This window comes from Pan troglodytes, chromosome 6, assembly GCF_028858775.2.
Source record: "Pan troglodytes isolate AG18354 chromosome 6, NHGRI_mPanTro3-v2.0_pri, whole genome shotgun sequence".
Taxonomy (NCBI): Eukaryota; Metazoa; Chordata; class Mammalia; order Primates; family Hominidae; genus Pan; species Pan troglodytes.
This window is the reverse complement of record NC_072404.2, coordinates 10,852,483-10,878,677: the sequence shown is the minus strand read 5'-3', so window position 1 is coordinate 10,878,677 and position 26,195 is coordinate 10,852,483. Positions and strand designations below refer to the sequence as shown.

At 49.8% G+C, this 26,195-nt stretch overlaps 1 protein-coding gene across 2 annotated transcripts in view; it reads left to right on the top strand.

The window, feature by feature from the left end:
* Positions 1–26,195, top strand: part of MMD2 (monocyte to macrophage differentiation associated 2) — a 53,098-nt gene that overhangs the window by 8,530 nt on the left and 18,373 nt on the right. For both annotated transcript variants that reach the window (XM_003318284.4, XM_054655449.2), the window contains exon 2: positions 25,104–25,185. In XM_003318284.4, the coding sequence (XP_003318332.1) occupies positions 25,104–25,185 (82 nt within the window). The remainder of the gene's footprint in view (positions 1–25,103; positions 25,186–26,195) is intronic.

Genomic DNA, 26,195 nt, shown 5'->3' with positions numbered 1-26,195 from the left:
GGAAGGAAATTCTGGCACACGCGGCAGCCTGGATGAACCACAAGGACATTCATTATGCTAAATGAAATCAGCCCCAAGGGGACAAATACTGTATGATTCCACTTATCTGAGGTCCCTGGAGGAGTCCAATCCATAGAGACAGGAAGTGGAGTGGTGGCTGCCAGAGGCAGGTGGGGGTGGGTAGGGAATGGAGAATTAGTGTTTAATAGGGACAGGGTTTCAGTTTTGCAAGATAAAAAGAGTTCTGGAGATGGATGGTGGTGACGGTGGTATAAGAAGGTGAATGTGGGGCTGGGTGCAGTGGCTCACGCCTGTAATCCCAGCACTTTGGAAGGCCGAGGCAGGCGGACCACCTGAGGTAGGGAGTTCAAGACCAGACTGACCAATGTGGAGAAACCCCATCTCTACTAAAATTACAAAATTAGCCAGGCCTGGTGGTGCATGCCTGTAATCCCAGCTACTCAGGAGACTGAGGCAGGAGAATCGCTTGAATCCAGGAGGTGGAGGTTGTGGTGAGCTGAGATTGCCCATCGCACTCCAGCCTGGGCAACAGAGTGAGACTCCATCTCTCACACACACAACACACACACACACACAAAAGAAGGTGAATGTACTTAATGACAGCAAATTGTATGCTTAAAAATGGTTAGGATAGTACATTTGATGTGTGTTTTACCACAGTGAAAAAAATTATTCTAAAAATACCTAGCCAGAAATGGTAACGTGGGCAGGTCATTTGTTAAATGTGAGAGAGGAGATGGGGGGAAAAGGAAATTTAACATTGATGCAAAATTATGATCAAATTATCTTAGCCTGTTCACGCTACTCTTATAAAATGCCATAGTACTGTTCAGGCATAAAAAGAGTGATATTCTGGCTGGGCACAGTGGCTCATGCCTGTAATCCTAGCACTTTGGGAGGCTGAGGCGGGTGGATCAGGAGTTCGAGACCATCCTGGCCAATATGGTGAAACCCCGTCTCTACAAAAAATACAAAAATTAGCCAGGTGTGGTGGCGGGTGCCTGTAGTCCCAGCTACTCGGGAGGCTGAGGCAGGAGAATTGCTTGAACCTTGGAAGCCGAGGTTGCAGTGAGCCGAGATTGCACCATTGCACTCCAGCCTGGCAAGAGAGTGAGACTCCGTCTAAAAAAAAAAAAGACTGAGATTCTGTCACTTGCAGCAACATGGATGGAACTGGAGATCATTCTATTAAGTGAAATAAGCCAGGCACAGAAAGACCAACATTGCATGTTCTCACTTATTTGTGGGATCAAAAAATCAAAACAATTGAACTCTTGGACATAGAGAGTAGAAGGATGGTTACCAGAGTCTGGGAAGGGGAGTGGGCAGGTTGGGGGGAGGTTGGGATGGTTAAGGGGTACCAAAAAATAGTTAGTATGAATAAGACCTAATATTTGATAGCAAGCAGGGTGACAATAGTTAATAATTTAATAATAATAATTTTTTGAGACAGAGTCTCACTCTATTGCCCAGGCTAGAGTACAGCTGTGTGATCTCGGCTCACTGCAACCTTTGCCTCCCAGGCTCAAGTGATTCTCCTTCCTCAGCGTCCCGAGTAGCTGGGGTTATAGGTGTGCACCACTGCGCCCAGCTAATTTTTCTATTTTTAGTAGAGATGGGTTTTTCCATGTTGGCTCAGCTCCCTGCAACCATCTTTTGTACAAAAGAATACAAAAACTAGTTAGGCATGGTGGTGAAACCCTGTAGTCCCAGCTGCTCTGGAGGCCAAGGTGGGAGGATCACCTGAGCTTGGGAGATGGAGGCTGTGTGAGCCGTGACTGTGCCACTACACTTTAGCCTAGACTAGGTGGCTTATAAACCACAGAAATTTATAGAACCTAAAAAGAATTTTGGAAAGAAAAAAACACAAAAATGTATTTCCTACAATTCTGGAGGCTGGAAGTCAAGATCAACGTGTCAGCACAGTCAGATTTGTTCCCAGGTGGTAGATGGCAGACTTCTTATAGACTTGGCAGTAAGAGCTCTCTGGCCTCTTCTTCTAGGGGCACTAATCCCATTTGTGAGGGCTCCACCCTCATGACCTTGTCATTTTCCAGAGGCCCCGCCTCCTAATACTATCACATTGAGGAGTGAGGATTTCAACATGTGGATTTCTTTTTTTTTTTTCGGTGAGACGGAGTCTCGCTCTTGTCACTCAGGCCGGAGTGCAGTGGCGCGATCTTGGCTCACTGCAACCTCTGCCCCCCAGGTTCATGTGATTCTCCTGCCTCAGCCTCCCGAGTAGCTGGTACTACAGGCATGTGCGCCACCACGTCCAGCTAATTTTTGTATTTTTAGTAGAGATGGGGATCCCCCCCAAGGCTGGTCTCTAACTCCTGGCCTCAGGTGATCTGCCTGCCTCAGTCTACCAAAGTGCTGGGATGACAGGTGTGAGCTACCACACCCGGCCTCAACATGTGGATTTTGAGATGATGCCAACATGCAGTTCATAGCACTTGTATAGAGTTTGATATGGTTTGGATCTGTGTCTCTGCCCCAATCTCCTATTCAGTTGTAATCCCCGATGTTGGATGTGGGGCATGGTGGGAGCTGATTGGATCATGGGGGCGGTTTCTCATGAATGGTTTAGCAGCATCCCCCTTGGTTGAGATAGTGAATGAGTTCTTGTGAGATCTGGTCGTTAAAAAGTGTGTAGTGGCCGAGCGCGGTGGCTCACGCCTGTAATCCCAGCACTTTGGGAGGCTGAGGTGGGTGGATCACCAGGTCAGGAGATCGAGACCATCCTGGCTAACACGGTGAAACCCTGTCTCTACTAAAAATACAAAAAATTAGCCAGGTGCGGAAGCACTCCCTGTAATCCCAGATACTCAGGAGGCTGAGGCAGGAAAATCGCTTGAACCTGGGAGGTGGAGTTTTCAGTGAGCTGATATCGCACCACTGCACTCCAGCCTGGGCAACAGAGCAAAATTCTGTCTCAAAAAAAAAAAAAAAAAAAAAAAAAAGGCCAGGCGCAGTGGCTCACACCTGTAATCACAACACTTTGGGAGGCCGGGACAGGCAGATCACCAGGTCAGGAGATTGAGACCATCCTGGCTAACATGGTGAAACCCCGTCTCTACTAAAAATACAAAAAAGTAGCTGGGCCTGGAGGCATGCGCCTGTAATCCCAGATGCTCGGGAGGCTAAGGCAGGAGAATCGCTTGAACCCGGGAGGTGGAGGTTGCAGTGAGCTGAGATCCCACCACTGCACTCCAGCCTGTGCAACAGAGCGAGACCCTGTCTCAAAAAAAAAAAAAAAGTGCGTAGCACCCCTCTTCCTTCTCTCCCTTCCTCCTGCTCCCATGTAAGACACCTGCTCCCCCTTTGCTTTCTGCCATGATTGGGAACTTCCTGAGTCTTCCCCAGAAGCAGAAGCCGCCATGCTTCCTGTACAGCCTGCAGAATCATGAACCAACTAAACCGCTTTTCTCTTTCTTTTTTCTTTTGTTTGAGACGGAGTCTTGCTCTGTCACCCAGGCTGGAGTGCAGTGGCGCCATCTCAGCTTACTGCAAACTCCACCTCCCGAGTTCAAGCGATTCTCCTGACTCAGCCTCTGGAGTAGCTGAGATTACAAGCATGCACCACCACACCAAGCTAATTTTTGTATTTTCAGTACAGATGGGGTTTCACCAAGTTGGCCACGTTGGTCTTGAACTCCTGACCTCAGGTGATCGGCCCATCTCGGTCTCCCAAAGTGCTGGGATTACAGGTATGAGCCACCACACCCAGCCTAAACTCCTTTTCTTTATGAATTACCCAGTCTCAGGTATTTCTTTCTAGTAGTGTGGCACGAGCCTGTAGTCCCAGCTACTGGGGAGGATCCGTTGAGCCCAGGAATTCGAGGCTGCAGTGAGCTATGATTGCACCACTGCACTCCAGCTTGGGCAACAGAACCAGACCCTGTCTCTAAAAATAAGAAGAAAGAAAGGCCAGGAGGATTATAGGCCATATGGTGTACTTCACCTTACTGGGAGATATCTGGTAGACCTGCCACCCGTGGTGCTAGGTTGATCCATGAGGGCTCTAAGGTAATCCCTGGGATGAGAGATACTGAGGTCCTTTTCAGCATCCTGTTACTCAGCAGCCTCTCACCTGGTGGTCGTAGCATCCATTGGTTATCATTGTCTGAATCCTTTGTTTCACTCGCGGTTGCAATTTTATGCTTTTTCAAGATCCTCCCTTAGTGAAGACTCTGCACCCCCACTTCCCTTCAGCATCACTGGACTCAGCTTTTTAAAGTACTTGGATTTTCATTATTATCTTAGATAAAGCCAAGGTTTCATTTCTTTCAGAGAAAGGCCGCAGAGGGAAACAAATTGATCCGTCCATGTTTGGAGCATGGCTATTCTTAGGATGGGGGGATGGTGTTTCGACTCTGTGAAGCTCCTGGGATTGTGTGCACGGGGTGGGGTGTGCGTGTGTGTGCGCGTATGTGTGCATGTGTGTGCATGCGTGTGTGTGTGGGTGTGTGCGTGTGTGTGCATGTGTGCAGGTGTGCGCGCGTGTGTGCGCGTGTGCGCGTGTGCGTGCGTGCGTGTGCGCGTGTGCATTTTGCCCCAGAGAGGTGTACGTCTCCAGAGGAATCTTCTCTGAGCAGGCAGCTGCGTTACATAGGAATGAATGCTGAATTCTGGTCTTTGGGAAAGGAGTTGGGCTGGAAACTGGCTTGTACCAATTTCAGAGCTCTCTGCTTTGGAATTTTCACTCCTCTGTCCTGGAGGAAAGAAGGAAAGAGGCCGGGTGTGGTGGCTCACGCCTGTAATCCCAGCACTCTTTGAGGCCAAGGCGGGAGGATCACTTGAGCTCAGGAGCTCAAGACCAGCCTGGGCAACATGATGAATCCCCATCTCCACTAAAAATACAAAAATTAGTCAGGTGTGTTGGTGCACACCTGTAATCCCAGCTACTTAGGAGGCTGAGGCAGGAGAATCGTTTGAACCCTGGAGGCGGAGGCTGTAGTGAGCCAAGATTGCGCCACTGCATGCCAGCCTGGGCGGCAGAGTGAGATCTCCAAAGGAAAGGAAGGGAGAAAGGGGAGGGAAGTGCTGGGTGAGGCGGCTCATGCCTGTAATCCCAGCACTTTGAGAGGCCAAGGTAGGTGGATCACGAGGTCAGGAGTTCAAGAACAGCCTGGCCAACATGGTGAAACCCCGTCGCTACTAAAATATACAAATTAGCTGGGCATGGTGGTGGCACCTGTAGTTCCAGCCACTCCGGAGGCTGAGGCAGGAGAATTGCTTGAACCCGGGAGGCAGAGGTTGCAGTGAGCCGAGATCACGCCACTGCACTCCAGCCTGGGTGACAGAGCAAGACTGTCTCAAAAAAAAAAAAGAAAGAAAGGGGAGGGAAAGAAAGAGAGAGCGGAAGAAGAAGAAGAAGAAAGAGGAAGAGGAGGAAGAAGGAAGAAAAAGAAGAGGGAAAGAAGAAGGAGAAGGAAAGAGAGAAAAAGAAAAAAGAAGTGTGTTGGTGTCCAGAAGAAGGGGTGGGGGGGAGGAGGAGGAAGAAGAAGAAAAAGAAGGAGAAGGAGAGGGAGAGGGAGAGGGAGAGGGAGAGGGAGAGGGAGAGGGAGAGGTAAGAAAAGAAGAAAAAGAAGAAAGAGCATCCTGGCTAACATGTGAAACCCCGTCTCTGCTAAAAATACAAAAAAAAGTAGCCAGGCATGGTGGCGGGCGCCTGTAGTCCCAGCTATTCAGGAGGCTGAGGCAGGAGAATGGTGTGAACCTGGGAGGCGGAGCTTGTAGTGAGCCGAGATTGCGCCACTGCACTCCAGCCTGGGTGACAGAGCAAGACTCTGTCTCAAAAAAAAAAAAAAAAAAAAAAAAAAGAAGAAGAAGAAGAAGAAGAAAGAGAAAAAAGAAAAAAAGGAATGTGTTGGTGTTCAGGACTGAAAAGACCAGAAGTAGCGGGGTTCAGCAGGACCCAGAGAGACTGTCTCTCTGCTATTCTGGGCTCTGCGATGGCACACTGGACCCATGGCCACTGGCCGGGCTGGACTATTCTGGTGGAGAATGGCCATTCCAAGGCCTCCTCGATCTTCCACCAGTCCTTTCGCAGGAATAGTAGGAGTGCTGAGAGGGTTGAAAAACGGAGAGCATCGGCCACCGGAGCCTGCTCCACAGATCCAGCGTGGGGTGAGCTGGCCCAGGTCATGCCTCTTGGCTCCAGCAGGAGGGTGGGCTCACCCCTGGCTCCCCTCATCTCTGGAACTAGACCCACCTTTGCTCCCTCCAAGTGAGCCCAGGGCTAAAGTTTCCCTGGGGCCAGGGGAGGGATGGGAAGGATTTGCTAATTTCCTTCAGAATAGATTCCAATTTTTTTTTCTTGCTCTGTTGCCCAGGCTGAAGTGTGGTGGTTCGATCATAGCTCACTGCAGCCTCGAACTCCTGGGCTCAAGCGATCCTCCCTCCTCAGCCTCCCCAGTAGCTGGGACTACAGGCGTGTGCCACCATACCCAGCTAATTTTTACATTTTTTGTAGAGAGGGAGTGTTGGATGTGGTAGTGTGCACCTGTAGTCCCCAGCTACTTGGGAGGCTGAGGTGGGAAGATTGCTTGAGCTAAAGAGTTCAAGACCAGCGTGAGCAACATAGTGAGACCTCATCTCTACAAAAAATAACGAGAAAATTAGTTGGGGGTGGTGGCATGCACCTATAGTCCCAGCTACTCAGGAGGTTGAGGTGGGAGGATCACTTGAGCCCAGGAGTTTGAGGCTGCAGTGAGCTGTGATCGTGCCACTGCACTCTAGCCTGAGTGACAGAGCAAGATCCTGTCTCAAAAAATAAAGTAAAATAAAATAATCAGTCAACAACAGTGATTTGTCTTCAAGCTGCCCTCCTCTTCGGCTCTCAAGGCAGTTTGTGAAGTGTCTAGGACAGGAATTTTCCAGAAGGGCTACAAGCTCAGGGAGGTTAAGTACCATTTCCTGGGTTGCACAGCCAGGGCTGGACTGCAGGGCTAACATGCTGGCTACTGGCCTCCATATCTAGAGGTTTTCTGTGGCCACAGTGTGAGTGCTCAGCCTAAACCCTCCCCCTGCCCTTTGACACAAGCTAGGTAATGGGCACTGCTAGAGGACATCAGGGTAGAGCAGTTGGGTCTCAGTCTTCTCTTCTGTGAAATGGGTAGGGTGTGAGTTGAAAAGGGCAGGACTGGGCACGGTGGCGCACGCCTGTAATCTCAGCACTTTGGGAGGCTGAGGCGGGTGGATCACGAGGTCGGGAGATCGAGATCATCCTCGTCAACATGGTGAAACCCCGTGTTTACTAAAAATACAGAAAAAAGGCCAGGCGCGGCGGCTCATGCCTGTAATCCCAGTACTTTAGGAGGCTGAGGCAGGTGGATCACAAGGTCAGGAGTTTGAGACCAGCCTGGCCAACATGGTGAAACTCCATCTCTACTAAAAATATAAAAAATTAGCCGGGCGTGGTGGCAGGCGCCTGTAATCTCAGCTACTCAGGAGACTGAGGCAGGAGAATCGCTTGAACCCAGGAGGCGGAGGTTGCAATGAGCTGAGATTGCGCTACTGCACTCCAGCCTGGGTGACAGTGAGAGACTCTGTCTCAAAAAAAAAAAAAAAAAAAAAAAAAGGGCAGGACCTCCTGAAGTGTACTCCAACTATCTAAGGGGTCACTGGCTGGGATGGAGTTAGGACAGAAGTATAGACAGGATGGGGCCGGGCACGGTGGCTCATCCTGTAATCCCAGCACTTCGGAAGGCTGAGGTGGGTGGATCACTTGAGGTCAGAAGTTCAAGACCAGCCTGACCAACATGGTGAAACCCTGTCTCTACTAAAAAACAAACAAAAAAGCCGGGTGAGGTGGTGGCACGTGTCTGTAGTCCCAGCTACTTGGGAGGCGGAGGCAGGAGAATCGCTTGAACCTGGGAGGCAGAGGTTGCAATGAGCCGAGATAGCACCATTGCACTCCAGCCCGGGCAACAAGAGCAAAACTCTGTCTCAAAAAAAAAAAAAAGAGGTATAGACAGGATGGAAAGTGTAATGGGAATTAGAAATGTCCTCCTAGGGCCGGGTGTATGGCTCATGCCTGTAATCCCAGCACTTTGAGAGGCTGAGGCAGGAGGGTAGCTTGAGGCCAGGAGTTCAATACCAGCCTGGGCAACATAGTGAGGCTCCATTTCTAATTAATTTAAAAAAAATTTTAAATTAAAAAAAATATATAAATGTCCTCCCAGGCAGGGCCAGGTGGCTCACACCTGTAATCCCAGCACTTTGGGAGGCCAAAGCGGGAGAATCACATGAGGCCAGGTATTCGAGAACAGCCTGGGCAACATGGCAAGACCCCCCATCTCTATAGAAAAAATAAAAATAAAAAATAAGACCAGGCATGGTGGTTCATGCCTGTAATCCCAGCACTTTGGGAGGTCAAGGCAGTGGATCATCTGAGGTCAGGAGTTCAAGATCAGCCTGGCCAACATGGCAAAACACTGTCTCTACTAAAAATACAAAAATTAGCCGGGCATGGTGGCACATGCCTGTAGTCCCAGCTACTCGGGAGACTGAGGCAGGAGGATCACTTGAACCCAGGAGGTGGAGGCTGCAGTGAGCTGAGATCATGCCACAGCACTTCAGCTTGGGCGACAGGGCGAGACTTCATCTCAAAAATATATAAATAAATAAATGACCTCCCACCGGCACCAGGAATGTTGCACCACAAATGTATCTTTAAAGTGTCCTTTGGCATGCAGATTATTTTGTCACCTCAAGGACTCTAAAGATACATTTGTGGTGCAACCTTCCTGGTGCTATTAAGAAGATGTTTATTAATTTCTTTATTTGAGTCAGGGACACCAGACCCCCGTGACATGCAATTTACCTACATAACAAACCTGCACATGTACCCCTGAACCTAAAACAGCAGTTTAAAAAAGTATAAAGAAAAATAATAATAAAATGCAGTATTCCACTGTTTAAAAAAAGTGTCTTTTTTTTTTTTTTGAGACAGGTTCTCACTCTGTCGTCCAGGCTGGAGTGCAGTGCCATCTCGGCTCACTGTAACCTCTGCCTCCCAGGTTCAAGCGATTCTCTTGCCTCAGCCTCCTGAGTAGCTGGGACTACAGGCGCGTGCCACCACACCCAGCTAATTTTTGTATTTTTAGTAGAGACAGGGTTTCGCCATGTTGGCCAGGCTGGTCTTGAATTCCTGGCCCCAAGTGATCCACCTGCTTCGGCCTCCCAAAGTGCTGGGATTACAGGCGCGAGCCACCGCGCCCTGTCAGAAGTGTCCTTTTTCTGCTATTGCCTGAAAACTTACCAACTCTCAAAGTAAGGCTGCCTCTGACCTGTCAACCTGGGACACTCTGATTGGCTGCTGGTGATGTTACAGGAATCTCTGGGAGATGATTGGTGGGTGAGAGCCCCTAGGTCAGGTGGAAGGAGGGCTTGATGGTTAGGGCTGGTGTCTGTGGTATGTTCACAAAGGCTGACCCAGGAGCTAGCTGAGGACGAACAGGTGGCTAAGGAGCCCCCATCTTTGTTGGGGCGACCCCTCCTCCTAACCCCACTCACAGCAGCCAGCGATGACCATGGCCCCTTCTCACTTGATAGCATCTGGGAGCCTCCTGAGGCTGGGAGATGGTCCTGGCTTTGGCGATACGGACCCTTCTCATCCCATAGGGGAAGAGATTTCCCGGGGAGCCACAGGGTGGGCGCCAAGGCTGGGAGCTGGTCTCAGATCTGTCGGGTCAGTACCCCCAGGCCCAGGGGGCCGTTCACATGGGATGCCACGCACAGTGCACCTGAGTGCTGTCTCCTGCAGATCATGCCAGAGTCCCGCGCCCCTGGCACGAGATGCAAGCCCAGGCCCCTTCCACCCCTTGCTCAGTTTCCCCTTCCTGTTCCCATCACTGTCTGCCCCAGGATTTTATTTCATGACCATTCCCAGGTGGCACCGGCCCAAGGACTGTTTCCCAAAGACTGAGCCAAGATATCGCCGGCCTTTCAGGAGGAGCCTTGAATTCATGAATGGACACAAAGAAGCGGCCAGGGCCAAGCAGAGAGGGGGAGAGAGGCTTAGCACGGCCGGGGCCAACTTGGCCCTGCGTGGTCCCTTGCCTCTGTGGGACAGACGGACAGAACCCCCTTTGTGTAGGAGCCCGGGCAAATCTCTCTAGTCCTCTGTCCAAGGGACTCAGGGTCGCCACTGACAGGCACCAGCCCAGCCTGGGAGGGGTGGCTGCAGCCGCGTTCCCGGGCCCAGGCTCATTCATGAAAGGGGTCAGGCTTCTTTCTGGGGGCCATAGACCCCAGCTGGGTCAGGCCAGAGAGAGAGAGGGAGGAATTGCAGAAGCTGAGCTCTGAGACTGGGCCTGGCTCCTGCCAGACTTCGGAGGAGGGAGCCAGGGGAGCTGGGGTGTGCCGGACCCTGCACCCAGGTCAGGATGCTCAACATGCCAGGCCTCAGGAACCCCTTCACACCCCATTAGTCAGTCCTCACTACCGTCAAGGGCAGCCACTCTCCTGGCTTCATCGGACCTTCAACAGATCTGCGCTGCCTGTTCTTGAAATTTATAGAAATAAATTGGGCCAGGTGCGGTGGCTCACGCCTGTAATGCCAGCGCTTTGGGAGGCCACGGCGGATGGATTGCTTGAGGTCAGGAGTTCGAGACCAGCCTGGCCAACATGGCAAAACCCCGTCTCTAGTAAAAATACAAAAAAAATTAGCCAGTGTGGTTCTGTACAACTGTAGTCCCACCTAATCAGGAGGCTGAGGCGGGAGATTGCTTGAACCTGGAAGGCAGAGGTTGCAGTGAGCCGAGATTGTGCCACTGCACTCCAGCCTGGGCAACAGCGCAGGACTCCATCTCAAAAAAAAAAAAAAAAAGAAAGAAAGAAATAGATTGGAAGTGTGTGCACCGCCATTTGACATTTGTCTGCAGTCTGCAGAGTGTCCTTATTTCTTCTGAAAGCTGTAATTCATTAATTCTCATTACTATCTAGTGTTCCATTGTGTGAATATTTCTATGCTAATTCTACCATGGTGGGCATTTGGGTAGTTTCCAAGACTTTTTTTGTTTTCTGAGACAAGGTCTCTCTCTGTCGCCCAGGCTGGAGTGCAGTGACATGATCATAGCTCACTGTTGCCTCAAATTCCTGGGTTCAAGCTATTCTCCCACCTCAGCCTCCTGGGCAGCTGAGCCCACAGGTACACACCACCACACCTGGCTAATTTTTAAGGTTTTTTTTTTGTAGAGAAAGGGTCTTGCTATGTTGCCCAGGCTTGTCTTGAACTTCTGGCCTCAAGCAGTCCTCCTGCCTTCCTAGTGCTGGGATTACAGGCACGAGCCACCGGGCCCAGCCTCCAGGATTCCTTTTACCTAGCACCTCTCCTCCTCAACTTTGTTTTTTTTGGGTTTTTTTTTGAGACGGAGTCTCGCCCTGTCACCCAGGCTGGAGTGCAGTGGCACGATCTCAGCTGACTGCAACCTCCATCTCTCTAGTTCAAGTGATTCTCCTGCCTCAGTCTCCCGAGTAGCTGGGATTACAAGTGCCCACCACCATGCTCAGCTAATTGTTTTGTATTTTTAGTAGAGATGGGGTTTCACCATGTTGGCCAGGCTGGTCTCCAACTCCCAACCTCAGGTAATCCACCCACCCCAACCTCCCAAAGTGCTGGGATTACAGACGTGAGCCATCGAGCCCAGCCACCCCTCCCCAACTTTGATGCAGCTTGTTTGATGTCATCTGGCCTCGAGTGTTGATTTCAAAACTTGACTTTATTTAAAATGTTTTTTATTTGATAGGATTTTAAAAAGATCACTGAGGTAGTACATGAACATTGTAGCTGGTCAAGTAACACACAAATATAAATAAAATAACATTTCTCATGCCTGTCTCCCCCAGTCTCTCCTCTGCTACAGCCAAAGGTTGACTTTGCTTTCTTTCATACCTTCTGCCTTTCCAAGTCGACAACCTGGCCTTGTCCCTTGCTGTGTTTCGAATGTTTGTCTCTTCGAAAACTTATTCTGAAACTTAATCCCCATTGTAACAGTATTAAGAGGGTGGGAAATTTGACTGTGGTACTGGAGGGGTGGGACCTTTGGGAGGTGATTAGGATTAGCTGCAGTCTTGAGGGTGAGGCATTAGTGGCTTTAGAGAGGAGAAAAAGAGACTCGAGTTAGCACATACAGGCCCCTCACCACGGGATGCCCCACACTGCCTCGGGATTCTACAGCATCCTCAGCAGCAAGAAGGCCCCCACCAGACACAGTCCCTAGACCCTGGACTTCCCAGCCTAAAGAGCTGTAAGAAATTAAATTGTTGGGCCGGGCGTGGTGGCTCATGCCTGTAATCCCAGCACTTTGGGAGGCTGAGGTGGGCGGATCACGAGGTCAGGAGTTTGAGACCAGCCTGACTAACATGGCAAAACCCCGTCTCTACTAAAAATACAAAAATTAGCCTGGCATAGTCGTGGGCACCTGTAATCCCAGCTATGGGGGAGGCTGAGGCAGGAGAATCTCTTGAACCGGGAGGTGGAGGTTGCAGTGAGCTGAGATCGTGCCATTGCACTCCAGCCTGGGCAACAAGAGCAAAACTCCATCTCAAAAAAAAAAAAAGAAAGAAAGAAAGAAAAAAAGAAAAAAAAAAGAAAAAGAAATTAAATTGTTTTCTTAGGACCAAGTGATGTGGCTCATGCCTGTAATCTCAGTGCTTTGGGAGGCCAAAGGAGGCGGACTGCTTGAGGCCAGGAGTTTGAGACCAGCCTGGGCAACAATAGTGAGACCCCATCTCTACCAAAAAATGTTTAAAAATTAGCTGGATGTAGTGACGCACGCCTGTAGTCCTAGCTACTTGAGAGGCTGAGGCAGGGTGGGATCACTTGAGCCCTGGAGTTTGAGACCAGCCTGGGCAACATGGCGAGATTCTGTCTCTACAAAAAATTAAAAATTATCTGGGTATGGTGGTGCATGCCTGCAGTCCCAGTTACTTGGGAGGCTGAAGCAGGAACATCGCTTGAATCCAGGAGTTGGAGGCTGCAACAAACTATGATTGTGCCAGTGCGTTTCAGCGTGAATGACAGGGCGAGAACCTGTCATTATTTTCTCTAAAAAACAAAACAGCAAAAAATAATTTATAATTTATAGTAATTTCCCTTTCTTTCTTCCTTCCTTCCTTTCTTCCTTTCTTTCTTTCTCTTTCTTTCTTTTTCTTTCTTTTTTTCTTTTTGCGACAGAGTCTCTCTCTGTTGCCCAGGCTGGAGCACAGTAGTGCAATCCCGGCTCACTGCAACCTCCACCTCCCGGATTCAAGTGATTCTCCTGCCTCAGCCTCTCAAGTAGCTGGGATTACAGGTGCGCGCCACTGTGCCTGGCTAATTTTTGTATTTTTAGTAGAGACGGGGTTTCGCCATGTTGGCCAAGCTGGTCTCGAACCCCTGACCTCAGGTGATCCACCCGCCTCAGCCTCCCAAAGTGCTGGATTGCAGGCATGAGCCACCATGCCCGGCCCACAATAATTTCTTTATAAATTACCCAGTCTCAGGTATTCCAGCAGAAGATGGACTAAGATACCCTTTAAAGACTGCGTGGGCTGGGCATGGTGGCTCACGCCTGTAATTCCAACACTTTGGGAGGCTGAGGCAGGTGGATCACTTGAGGTCAGGAGTTTGAGACCATCCTGACCAACATGGTGAAAACCCGTCTCTACTAAAAATAAAAAAAATTAGCCAGGTGTAGTGGCAAACACCTGTCATCCCAGCTACTTGGGAGGCTGAGGGAAGAGAATTGCTTGAACCCGGGAGGTGGAAGTTGCACTGAGCTGAGATCGCGCCATTGCACTCCAGCCTGGGTAACAGACTGAGACTTTGTCTCAAAAAAATAAAATAAAATATTCTGTGGCAAACATTTCCTGTATAATTTTACCATTTTTTAGGCTGGTTGTGATGGCTCATGCCTGCAATTCCAGCTCTTTGGGAGGCTGAGGCAGGAGGATTGCTTTAGCCCATGAGTTCAAAACCAGCCTGAGCAACACAGTGAAACCCCATCTCTACAAAATAAATTAGTAATGAAATAAAAATAACACTTTTATTGTAGTTACATGAGTAAAATTTGAATACAATCTTAAAAAGATTCAAACAACACAAATCAAATGAAAGACTCTTTATCTCCCACCCAATCCTAAAAATTAAAAAAATAAGGGAGGGGGGCAAAGTCTTCTGTGACCTGCACCCCCAAACTCACCAATCTCCCTGTTTTCTTTCAAGTCTATTTCTATGCATTTATGTTTCTAGAATGTTGGGGTGTGTGTGTGTTTTACACCAATGAAATCATGTTGTGTATATAATTTTATTACTTGATTTTTTCATTTGATTTTGATGAACATCTTTGCATTGTATGTGGTTACACTTTACATTTTTTTTTCCTTTTTTTTTTTTTTTTTTGAGACAGAGTTTCATTCTCGTCACCCAGACTGGAGTGCAGTGGCACGATCTCAGCTCATAGCAACTTCTGCCTCCCGGGTTCAAGTGATTTTCCTGCCTCAGCCTCCCGAGTAGCTGAGATTACAGGTGCCCACTACCACGCCTGCCTAGTTTTTGTATTTTTAGTAGAGATGGGGTTTCACCATGTTGGACAGGCTGGTCTCGAACTCCTGACCTCAGGTGATCTGCTTGCCTCGGCCTCCCAAAGTGCTGGGATTGCAGGCATGAGCCATTGCGCCCGGCCCAAAATTTTTTATTTTGAAATAATTATAAAGGCACAGGTAGTTGCAAGAATGGTAGAAAGATCCTGAGAATCCTTTCTCCAATTTCCCTAGTGGAACATCTTACATAATTCAAGTACAGGGTCCAAAGCAAGAAACTGACATTGGAACCACTCCACAATGCCAAGCATCATGGTCTAGCACCAACAACGTATACAATTTTTTTGGTTTTTTTTTTTTTTTTTTTTTGAGACAGGGTCTTGCTCTGTTATTCAGGCTGGAGTGCAGTGGCTCAATTATGGCTCACTGCAGCCTCAACCTCCCTGGGCTCCAGTGATCCTCCCACCTCAGCCTCCTGAGTAGTTGGGAGTATAGATGCATGCCACCACGTCTGGCTAATTTTTTTATTTTTTTGTGGAAATAAGGTCTCACTGTCTCTGCCCATTTTTTAAATGCTAAAAAAAATAATAATAATAAAGAAACTTCTAAACATGCCAATATCCAGGCTTTACCCCAGACCGAATAAACTGAAATCTTTGGGTGTGGAGCCCAGTCGTCAGTATTTTATTATTTTTTGAGACAGGGTCTCACTCTGTGGCCCAGGCTGGAGTGCAGTGGCACGATCATAGCTCACTGCAGCGTCGACCTCCTGGCTCATATGATCCTCTCGCCTCACCCTCTGAAGTAGCTGGGACTACAGTCGTGCCCCACCACATATAGCTAGTTTTTTTTTTTTTCTTTTTTTGAGGCAGAGTCTCGCTCTGTCTCCCAGGCTGGAGTGTGGTAGCGCGATCTCGGCTCCGTGCAACCTCTGCCTCCCGGGTTCAAGAGATTCTCCTGCCTCAGCCTCCTGAGGAGCTGGAATTACAGGTGTGCGCCACCATGCCTGGCTAATTTTTGTATTTTTAGTAGAGATGGGGTTTCACCATGTGGGCCAGGCTGGCTTTGAACTCCTGATCTCAGGTTATCCGCCCGCCTCAGCCTTTCAAAGTGCTGGGATCACAGGCGTGAGCCACCGCGCTCGGCCTTAAACTGTATTCTTTATGACACCTGCTGGCTAGGTAATATTATTCCCGTTTACATACTTGGAAGCTGCAGCCCAGAGACGTTAAGTAATTTTCCCTAGCTCACACAGCGGTCAACTGCCCATGCAGGCATTTTCTGCCCAACAGTGCCAAGCTCCAAAGCCTGTACCTCCTCAAGTTCAGGGTGAGAATTCAACATTCTCTCCTCGTCTCCTGCCAGCATCTGGCTCTGGGTCCCGGCTGAGTTTGGGAGTCCTCCACCAAGCCATGGCCATGTGCTCATGTAAGCAGTAAGGGTTGGCTACAAAATGAGGAGTCTGTTCTCCAGGGAGGAGGAAGAAAAGGCCACTTCCCTCCTTTAGTTTAACCAGCCACGGCCTGCTAGAAACGTCGGCTCTTTCAAGAGAAGTTTCCCACAGCCGAGGCCGCCTCTCTGACTGCCACCTCTGTTCTAACACAGTCTCAATTTTATCTATGCATTTCACTTGTTAAACATGCATCCCTGCCAGGCCCAGTGGCTCACACCTGTAACCCAGCACTTTGGGAATCAGAGGCAGGAGGATTGCTTGAGGCCAGCAGTTTGAGACCAGCCTGGGCAACATGGCAAAACCCTGTCTCTGCTAAAAATCCAAAAAAATTAGTTGGGTGTGGTGGTGGAAGAAATAAAAGCATTGTGAGCCGGGCATAGTGGCTCACGCCTGTAATCCCAGCACTTTGGGAGGCCGAGGTGGGCAGATCACTTGAGGTCAGGAGTTTGAGACCAGCCTGGCCAACATGGCAAAACCTCATCTGTAGTCAAAATTCAAAAATTAGCTGGGCGTGGTGGCGGATGCCTGTAATCCCAGCTACTTGGGAGGCTGAGGCAGGAGAATTGCTTGAACCCGGGAGGGAGAGGTTACAGTGAGTTGAGATTGCACCATTGCACTCCAGCCTAGGAGACTGTCTCAAAAAAAAAAAAAAAAAAAAAAAAGGCATTGTGGCCGGGCACAGTGTCTCATGCCTGTAATCCCAATACTTTGGGAGGCTGAGGCCAGAGGATCACTTGAGTCCAGGAGTTTGAGACCAGCCTGGGCAACATATCAAGAGCCTGTCTCTACAAAAAATTTAAAAATTAACCAGGCATGGTGGTGTGTACCTGTGGTCTCAGCTACTTGGGAGGCTGAGGCAGGAGGAATGATTGGGCCTCGGAATGCGAGGCTGCAGTGAGCTATGATGGCACCACTGCACTCCAGCCAGGGTGATAGACCCTATCTAAAAAAAAAAAAAAAATGTATTCATTATCCCTCAACTGGAGAATGAATGAACAAACTCTGGTATGTCCATGCAAAGCAATACTGCTCAGCAGTAAAAAGGAAGGGACGTGCAACACCAGGGAGGAGGAATCTCAGATGCTCCCTGCCCAACAACAAAGCCAGACGGCAAAGGGGATGCAGGAGCAAAGATAGGGATGGAAGAGTCGAGAATAATTACCAGGAAAGATAACATTACATTTAGGAGGGGCCATTTTCTTTTAGTATAAAACAAATTTACCTTCAATACATTTTGTTTTATTTTGAGACAATCATGCTCTCTCACGCAGGCTGGAGTGCAGTGGCACGATCTTGGCTCACTGTAGCCTTGACCTCCTGGGCTCAAATGATCCTCTTGCCTCGGCCTCCCAAGCAGCTGGGATGACAGGCACATGCCACCACACCCAGGTAATTTTTTAATATTTTGTAGAGACCGGGTCTTGCTATGTTGCCAAAGCTGGTCTCAAGCAATGCTCTCGCCTCGGCCTCCCAAAGCGCTGGGATTACAGGCGTGAGCTGCCGCGCCCGACCACAATACATTTTAAGAGAAAACAAGTAAATCCCTTTTTGGCATTCAGAGTACAGTTTCTTTTCACTTTCAACTTTATACAACAGATTCTCTTTAAACATAAAAAAAAAAAAAGGCTGTAAAACTGTGTGACTCCACATAGGTGACATTTTGGAAAAGGCAAAGCACGGAGACCAGTCCTGTTGGCTCACGCCTGTAATTCCAGTGCTTTGGGAGGCCAAGGCGGGTGGATCACCTGAGGTCAGGAGTTCAAGACCAGCCTGGCCAACATGATGAGACCCCCTGTTTCTACTAAAAATACAAAAATTAGACAGGGGTGGTGGCACATGCCCGTAATCCCAGATACTCAGGAGGCTGAGGCAGGAGAATCACTTGAACCCAAGAGGTGGAAGCTGCAGTGAGCTGAGATCATGCCATTGCACTTCAGTCTGGGCGACAGAGCAAAACTCCTTCTCAAAAAAAAAAAAAAAAAATGCACCACAGAGGACAGAGGACAGGGCCTTAGCTGACTGGCTGGCACTGGGCAGAGGTTTTAGGTGCAAAGACGGGGCAGGAGAGAATTCTGGGGGATGGTGAATCTGTTATTCACCTTGATGGTGGCGGTGGCAGTTACAGGACTCTCCGTATTTGTCAAAACTCACAAAACTATAGCAAAAAAAGAGGAAATTTTGCTTTATGTAAATTATAAAGCAAATTAAAATATGAATTCACTTTTTCTTAAAATGCCTGACTAGAGGTTTAGGGAGGAAAGAAATGAGGTCGCAAGGAGTTAAAGGGAAAGTGCTCGGGTCTTCAGGGTGGTGGGAACACTGTTTCTTGGTCGTTTGCCCACGGCCCTGTCTCCGGGCCTCCCTCTCCCCTCTCCGCCAGCATTCAATGGCCACAGTGACTGAGAGACAAGGAGAGTCTTGTGGAACTCAGAAATAAATAAATAACTGCCCGCCCCAGGTCGCCACGGCAACCGTGACATCACCCTGGGACCCATGTGGCTGGCACCCTTGGTGGTTTCCTGGTGTTTGTTACAGGAGCAGGGGAAGCCAGGGCTGCAGGCCTGCACCTGGTGGCAGGTAGAGGGAGAGACCTCGGGGAGAATAGGTTTCCCACCTTGGAGACCAGTGCAAACCACACCCTCATAGTTGGTCTCCGGACTCCCTGCCCAGTTGGTGGGAAGCGTAAATTGGCCCGGCCTCCTGGAGGGCTTTTGGGCAGAGTCTCTCTAAATGAATACTGTGAGGCCGGGCACGGTGGCTCATTCCTGTAATCCCAGCACTTTGGGAGGCCAAGGGAGGACGATTGTTTGAGGTCAGGAGTTTGAGACCAGCCTGGGCAACAGAGCAAGACCCAGTCTCTACAAAAAATTAAAAAATTAGCTGGGTGTGGTGGCATGCACCTGTAATCTTAGCTACTCAGGAGGCTGAGGCAGGAGGATTACTTGAGCCCAGGAGTTTGAGACCAGCCTGAGCAACACAGTGAGACTCTATCTCTACAAAAATTAAAAAGTATTAGCTGGGCATGGTGGAGTGCACCTGAAGAGGGAGGATCCCTGGAGCCCAGGAGTTCAAGCTTGCAGTGAGCTGTGATCACACCACTGCACTCCAGCCTGGGTGACAGAGTGAGACCCTGTTTCAAAAGAAAAAGGTAAAGAGGCCAGACGCAGTGGCTCATGCCTGTAATCCCAACACTTTGGGAGGCTGAGGTGGGAGGATTAACTGAGGTCAGGAGTTTGAGACCAGCCTGGACAACATAGTGAGACCTCACTTCTACAAAAATAAAAATAAAAATAAATTAGCCGGGTGTGGTGGTGTGCACCTGTAGTCCCAGCTACTCGGGAGGCTGAGGTGGGAGGATTGCTCGAGCCCAGGAGGTCGAGGCTGCAGTGAGCTATGATAGTAGGGCCACAGAGCAAGACCCTTTCTCAAAAAAACAAAAACAAAAACCAACAACAAAGGCCGGGCACAGTGGCTCAGGCCTGTAATCCCGGCACTTTAGGAGCCAGAGACAAGTGGATCACCTGAGGTCAGGAGTTTGAGACTAGCCTGGCCAACATGGGGAAACCCCATCTCTACTAAAAATACAAAAAATAGCCAGGCCTGGTGGCGGGCGCCTGTAATTCCAGTTACTCAGGAGTCTGAGGCAGGCGAATCACTTGAACCCAGGAGGCGAAGGTTGCAGTCAGCCGAGATCGCGCCACTGCACTCCAGCCTGGGTGATAGAGCAAGACTCGGTCTCAAATTAAAAAGAAATAAAAATAAAGAAAAAAACAAGCACGACATGCACCTGTGTTTTTGTCCGAGGGCTGGAATCACAGGTGACGACACAGCAGCGGCTTACAACAGCAGATATTTCTTCGCATTGCCACAATCTCTGCCTCCACCGTCACATGGCTGTCGTCCCCGTGTGTCTCTGTCTTCATTTGATGTTGTCCTCTCTGTGTCTCTTTCGTCTTTTTTTTTTTTTTTTTGGAGACAGAGTCTCGCTCTTGTTGCCCAGGCTAGAGTGCAGTGGCACGATCTTGGCTCAGCACAACCTCCGCCTCCCAGATTCAAGCAATTCTCCTGCCTCAGCCTCCCGAGTAGCTGGGATTACAGTCGCCCACCACTACGCCTGGCTAATTTTTGTATTTTTTTTTAGTAGAGATGGGGTATTGCCGTGTTGGCCAGGCTGGTCTTAAACTCCTGACCTCAGATGATCCACCCACCTCCGCTTCCCAAAGTGCTGGGATTACAGGTGTGAGCCACCATGCCCGGCCTGTTTTGTCTTTTTAGGGAACCCTACTCATATTGGATGGGGGCCCACCCTACTGCAGTCTGGGCTCTTTTTTTTTTTTTTTTTTTTTGAGATGGAGTCTTGTTCTGTCTCCCAGGCTGGAGTGCAGTGGCGTGATCTTGGCTCACTGCAACCTCCACCTCCTGGGTTCATGCCATTCTCCTGCCTCAGCCTCCAAGTAGCTGGGACTACAGGTGCCCGCCACCACACCCAGCTAATTTTTTTGTATTTTTAGTAGAGATGGGGTTTCACTGTGTTAGCCAGGATGGTCTCGATCTCCTGACCTTGTAATATGCCCGCCTCGGCCTCCCAAAGTGCTGGGATTACAGGTGTGAGCCACCACGCCCGGCCCTGGCCTCATCTTAACTAATGAAATCTGCTCCAATCCTGTTCCCAAATGAGGTCCCCTTCTGAATACCAGGAGTTAGGGCTTCGATGTGTGAATGCTGGGAGGACACGGTTCAACCCATATCACCATTTTCGTTGTTATTACTTATTAGTTAATAAGCCAGTCTTGGCTGGGCACAGTGGCTCACGCCTGTAGTCCCAGCACTTTGGGAGGCTGACGCAGGCAGATCATGAGGTGAGGAGATTGAGACCAACCTGGCCAACATAGTGAAAACCCGTCTCTACCAAAAATACAAAAATTAGCCGAGTGTGGTGGCGGGCGCCTGTAGTTCCAACTGCTAGGGAGGCTGAGGCAGGATAATCACTTGAACCCGGGAGGCAGAGGTTGCAGTGAGCCAAGACAGCGCCATTGCACTCCAGCCTGGGCGACAGAGCAAGACTCCGTCTCAAAAAAAAAAAGAGACTCCATCTCAAAAAACAAACAAACAAACAAACATAAGCCAGTCTTGGCCACAGGCAGCTTCCTCGCCCACCTTGAGGAAGGTGGGTGGATGGGCGGCGTGTTCTGGGCTCCTGGGGGCGGCTTCAATGGGGTCCCCAGGGTGGGTCCTCCATGTTCTCTGTGACTGTAATTCCAGTTTTCAGTCTGCCCCTGCAAGGCTGCTGCGGCCGTGGGAGATGGGGGTTGGTGTCTCTCTGGCTTGCTGCAGAAGCCTGGCCCCAGGGGTCTTAGTTTTCTCATCTGTCGAATGGGCTCGGCGTGACCCTGGCGTTGAAGTCACTTGACTGACTGGAATCACGTGACCATGGAGTCCCAGCTGGATGCAGGCAGAGAGCAGTCACCCGAACCTGGAGACCCCTGGACTCACCCAGGCGCCAAGTGTCCCAGGGAAAATCACAGTGTCAGTGCCTGGCAGACCCCCCTGCCGAGCTTTCACTCCTGCCCTGCCCATACCAGCATACGTAAAGCCAGCATACACAATATGCTCCATAAATGAGCCCTGAACTATGCTAGCATACAGCTAGCACACAGAAGGTGCTCAATCAATGCCCCAGGTCTGTACTAGCATGGAGCCAGCACACAGAAGGTGCTTAATAAATGCTCCATGAGCTGCACTTAGCATGGATCCAGCACACAAAAGGTGCTTAATAAATGCTTCATGAACTATACTTAGCACGGAGCCAACACATCAAAGGTACTTAATAAATGCACCATGAACTGTACTTAGCATGGAGCCAGCATACAGAAGGGGAGCCAGCACACAGAGGGTGCTTAATAAATGCTCCATTAGCTGCACTTTTCATGGAGCCAGCACACAGAAGGTGCTTAATAAATGCTCCATGAGCTGCACTTACCATGGAGCCAGCACACAGAAGGTGCTCAATGAATGCTTCATGAACTATACTTAGCATGGAGTCAGCACACAGAAGCTGCCTAATAAGTGCTCCATGAGCTGTACTTAGCATGAGGCCAGCATACGGAAGGTGCTCAATGAATGCTCTGTAACTGTACTTAACCTGGATCCAGCATACAGGAGGTGCTTAACAAATGCTTCATGAACTGTACTTAGCATGGAGCCAGCACACAGAAGGTGCTCAGTGAATGTTCCAGGGTCTTGATGAGCGTGGAGCCAGCACACCGGAGATGCTGAATAAATGCTCCATGCACTCCTGATATGACGCCAGCATACAGAAAGTGCCCAATAAATGCTTAGTGACCCATATATACTGCATGGAGTCATTTGTCCTGAACCATACACTCATTTGTTTGGGGGGCAGTCTACAAAGTAACCATCGGACCTGAGGGGAAAGTTTTTGGTGTGTTTAGTGGAGTTTAACCCCATTGGGTGGCTGCTGCTTGGCAACGTCCAGGTGAGCTGATTCCGAGCCTGTGTGGGCTGAAGACATGCAGCTGTGGTCCCGGCTGCTGGTCCGACAGCCAGGTGTGTGCAGACCTTAGCCCCAGTTCTTGGATGCCTCTTCCCTGCCCAGCCAACCCTTGTCTGTCTTCCCAGCCTGACTAAGTCCCCGAGCACAGACTTGCGTCAAGGCAGAACCAGACGTCGGAGTCAACCAGGGCTGGGTTGAGTCCCTTCCCACCGGGTGATTTCTTTCCCTCACCTCCCTGACCTGTAGCTTCTCCATCTGTAAAATGGCCAATAGCTCCACGTGGTGCTCCGGTGAGGATTAAACAGAGGTGATAACGCTTTGAAGATTCTAAAAAGACACCAAAACATCGGGAATTTTTGTTTTGTTTGTTTTGGTTTGGTTTGGTTTTTTTGAGAACGAGTCTCTCTCTGTCACCCAGGCTGGAGTGCAGTGGCACAATCTCGGCTCACTGCAACTTCTGCCTCCCGGGTTCAAGTGATTCTCCTGCCTCAGCCTCCCAAGTAGCTGCGATTACAGGCCTGTGGCACCACGCCTGGCTAATATATATATATATTTTTGAAATGGAGTCTCACTCTGTCGCCCAGGTTGGAGTGCAATGGTACGATCTTGGCTCACTGCAACCTCCACCTCCCTCAAGCGATTCTTCTGCCTCAGCCTCCCAAGTATCTGGGATTACAGGCACATGCCACCACTCCCAGCTAATTTTTGTATTTTTAGTAGAGATGGGGTTTCACCATGTTGACCAGGCTGGTCTCGAACTGCTGGCCTAAAGTGATCCGCCTGCCTCGGCCTCTTAAAGTGCTGGGATTACAGGCGTGAGCCACTGCCCCTGGCCAGGAACGTTTATTTTTAAGATAAAGTCATGTAGCAATTTCACCTGAGCCCAGCAGAAATAAGTGCACGTGTTCACCAAAAAATATGCACAAAAAAGTTCATGGGCCGAGTTCTCCATAATATCCCCAAACAGGAGTGTCCCCCTGCAGTGGGTTGGAGAAGTCACTTGTGGTCTGTTCACCCAGTGGAATACAATACAGCCATGAAAACTACCAGTTGCTTGGCCAGGCACGGTGGCTCACGCCTGTAATTCCAGCACTTTGGGAGGCCGAGGCAGGCGGATCACGAGGTCAGGAGTTCGAGACCATCCTGGCTAAAACAGTGAAACCCCGTCTCTACTAAAAATATAAAAAATCAGCTGGGCATGATGGCGGGCGCCTGTAGTCCCAGCTACTCAGGAGGCTGAGGCAGGAGAATGGCGTGAACCCAGGAGGCAGAGCTTGCAGTGAGCCGAGATCGCACCACTGCACTCCAGCCTGGGCGACAGAGCACGACTCCGTCTCAAAAAAAAAAAGAAAAAAGAAAAAAAGAAAACTACCAGTTGCTGTACCCCAAAATGTGGATGAATCTCGCAAAAATCACGTTAAGCAAAAGAAGCCAGACAGAAAACAGCGTGTTCTGCGGGAGTTCATTGAGCAAGTTCAAGAACAGGGGAAACAAGTCCAAGAAGACAACGGCAGAGGGTGGTTTCCCTGGGAAGAGGTACCCATGGGAGGGGGCACTGGGCACTTTCTTGGGGGTGAGGAGTGAGCCGTAGCTCTTCCTGGATGGTGGTTTAGTGGGTCTATGCATCTGTAAAAATCCTTCAAGCTGCCCCCTTGCAGAGCTATATTGTTTGTAAGTTGTACTTAGAGAAAATAAGAAACAGGAAATGAGGCCGGAAGCGGTGGCTCACGCCTGTAATCCCAGCACTTTGGGAAGCCAAGGTGGGAGGATCGCTTGAGCCCAGGAGTTCGGGACCAGCCTGGGCAACGTGATTAAACCCTGTCTCTATAAAAAATACAAAAAAATTTAGCCGGGCATGGTAGATTGTGCCTGTAGTCCCAGCATCTCAGGAGGCTGAGGCGGGAGGATCACTTGAGCCCAGGAGGTGGAGGCAGCAGTGAGCCATGATTGTACCACTGCACTCCAGCCTGAGAGACAGAGTAAGACCCTGTGTAAAAAAAAAAAAAAAAAAAAAAAGCCCGGACGTGGTATCTCACGCCTGTAATCCCAGCACTTGGGAAGGCTGAGGCGGGCGGATCACCTGAGGTCAGGAGTTTGAGACCAGTCTGGCCAACATGGTGAAACCCCTTCTCTACTAAAAATACAAGAATTAGCCTGGCGTGGTGGCACATGCCCAGCTACTCAGGAGGCTGAGGCAAGAGAATTGCTTGAACTTGGGAGGCAGAGGTTGCAGTGAGCTGAGATCACGCCACTACACTCCAGTCTGTCGACAGAGCGAGACTCCATCTCAAAAAATAAAAATAAAAAAGGTAAATGAAGAGAATGCCGTATCTAGCATTTAGTAAAATTTTGTAACAAATACCGCATTGGGGATTAGGCACAAAATATTGGATAATCCAAAACCATTTAATGATCGGAAAGAGTGAGGGAGGGGAGGAAGAAGGGGGGGGGGGAGATGAAAAAGGGAGAAGGGGAGTGCTCTTCTTTTCCTACCAGTAGGAAGTAAGGTCTTCAGGCTTCCTGGGAATTCGGATGGCACCTCTTACCCAGCGGAGCTTCCTGGAATTCTCCCTCTCCTTCCAGGTTCATGAACCACCGAGTCCCTGCCCACAAGAGGTACCAGCCCACAGAGTATGAACATGCGGCCAACTGTGCCACCCATGCTGTGAGTTGGCTTTTGGGGAGCTCAGGGCTGAGATGGGGACACTTCCGGGGAAGGGGGGTGGGGGAAGTCACCTCCTTCATGTATGTCCTAAGTGGCCTGTTCCTCGGGTCTTCTGTGGCCCTCAGAAGAGCGAGTGCGTCTCGAGGGAAGGCCACTGGGGTAAACTGGACTGCAGTGCTGGCCATGTCTCTGTCTTGCTCTAAGAACCTTCGATGGGGCCGAGCATGGTGGCTCATGCCTATAATTCCAGCACTTTGGAAGGCTGAGGTGGGCAGATCACCTGAGGTCAGGATTTTGAGACCAGCCTGGCCAACATGGTGAAACCCCGCCTCTACTAAAACTACAAAAATTAGCTGGGCATGGTGGCGGGCACCTGTAACCCCAGCTACTCTGGAGGCTGAGACAGGGGAATCTCTTGAACCCTGGAGTCGGAGGTTGCAGTGAGCCGAGATCATGCCATTGCATTCCAGCCTGGGTGACAGAGCAAGACCCTGTCTCAAAAACAAACAAAAAAGAACCTTCGATGGCTCCCTAGTACCTAGTATGGCATCCTGTCACTCTAGCAAGCTCCTAGCCCGTCTGTCCACGCACCTCCCACCACCATGCTCTTGCTCTCAGGCTCAAACACTTGAATCCCTCACTGTTTCCTAAATGGAAGACATGACTCCTTGCCTTTGCACGTGCTGTTCCTGTTACCGGGAATATTTCTCGTCTGCACTCCAGCCCTGCCTATGAAACCCTTTCCATCATTCCCAAGCCTTGCTGAAATGTTCCCCAACAAAGTCTTCCCCTCTGCCCAGATGCTGGGAAGCTCTGAGCCAGTGCCTGCCTCCCCAGCCATTGTAGCCTTCACAGCCCATCACCATGCCAGCTGCCCATCACATATTCATTCAGCAAACAGTTCCTGGGTACCCTCAAGGCAGCAGGCAGTGCTCCAGGCCCTGGCAATGCAGACATGAGTTCAAACAGAACCCCTGCTGGATTCTTTGATATCTCAGGACATCTCAGCA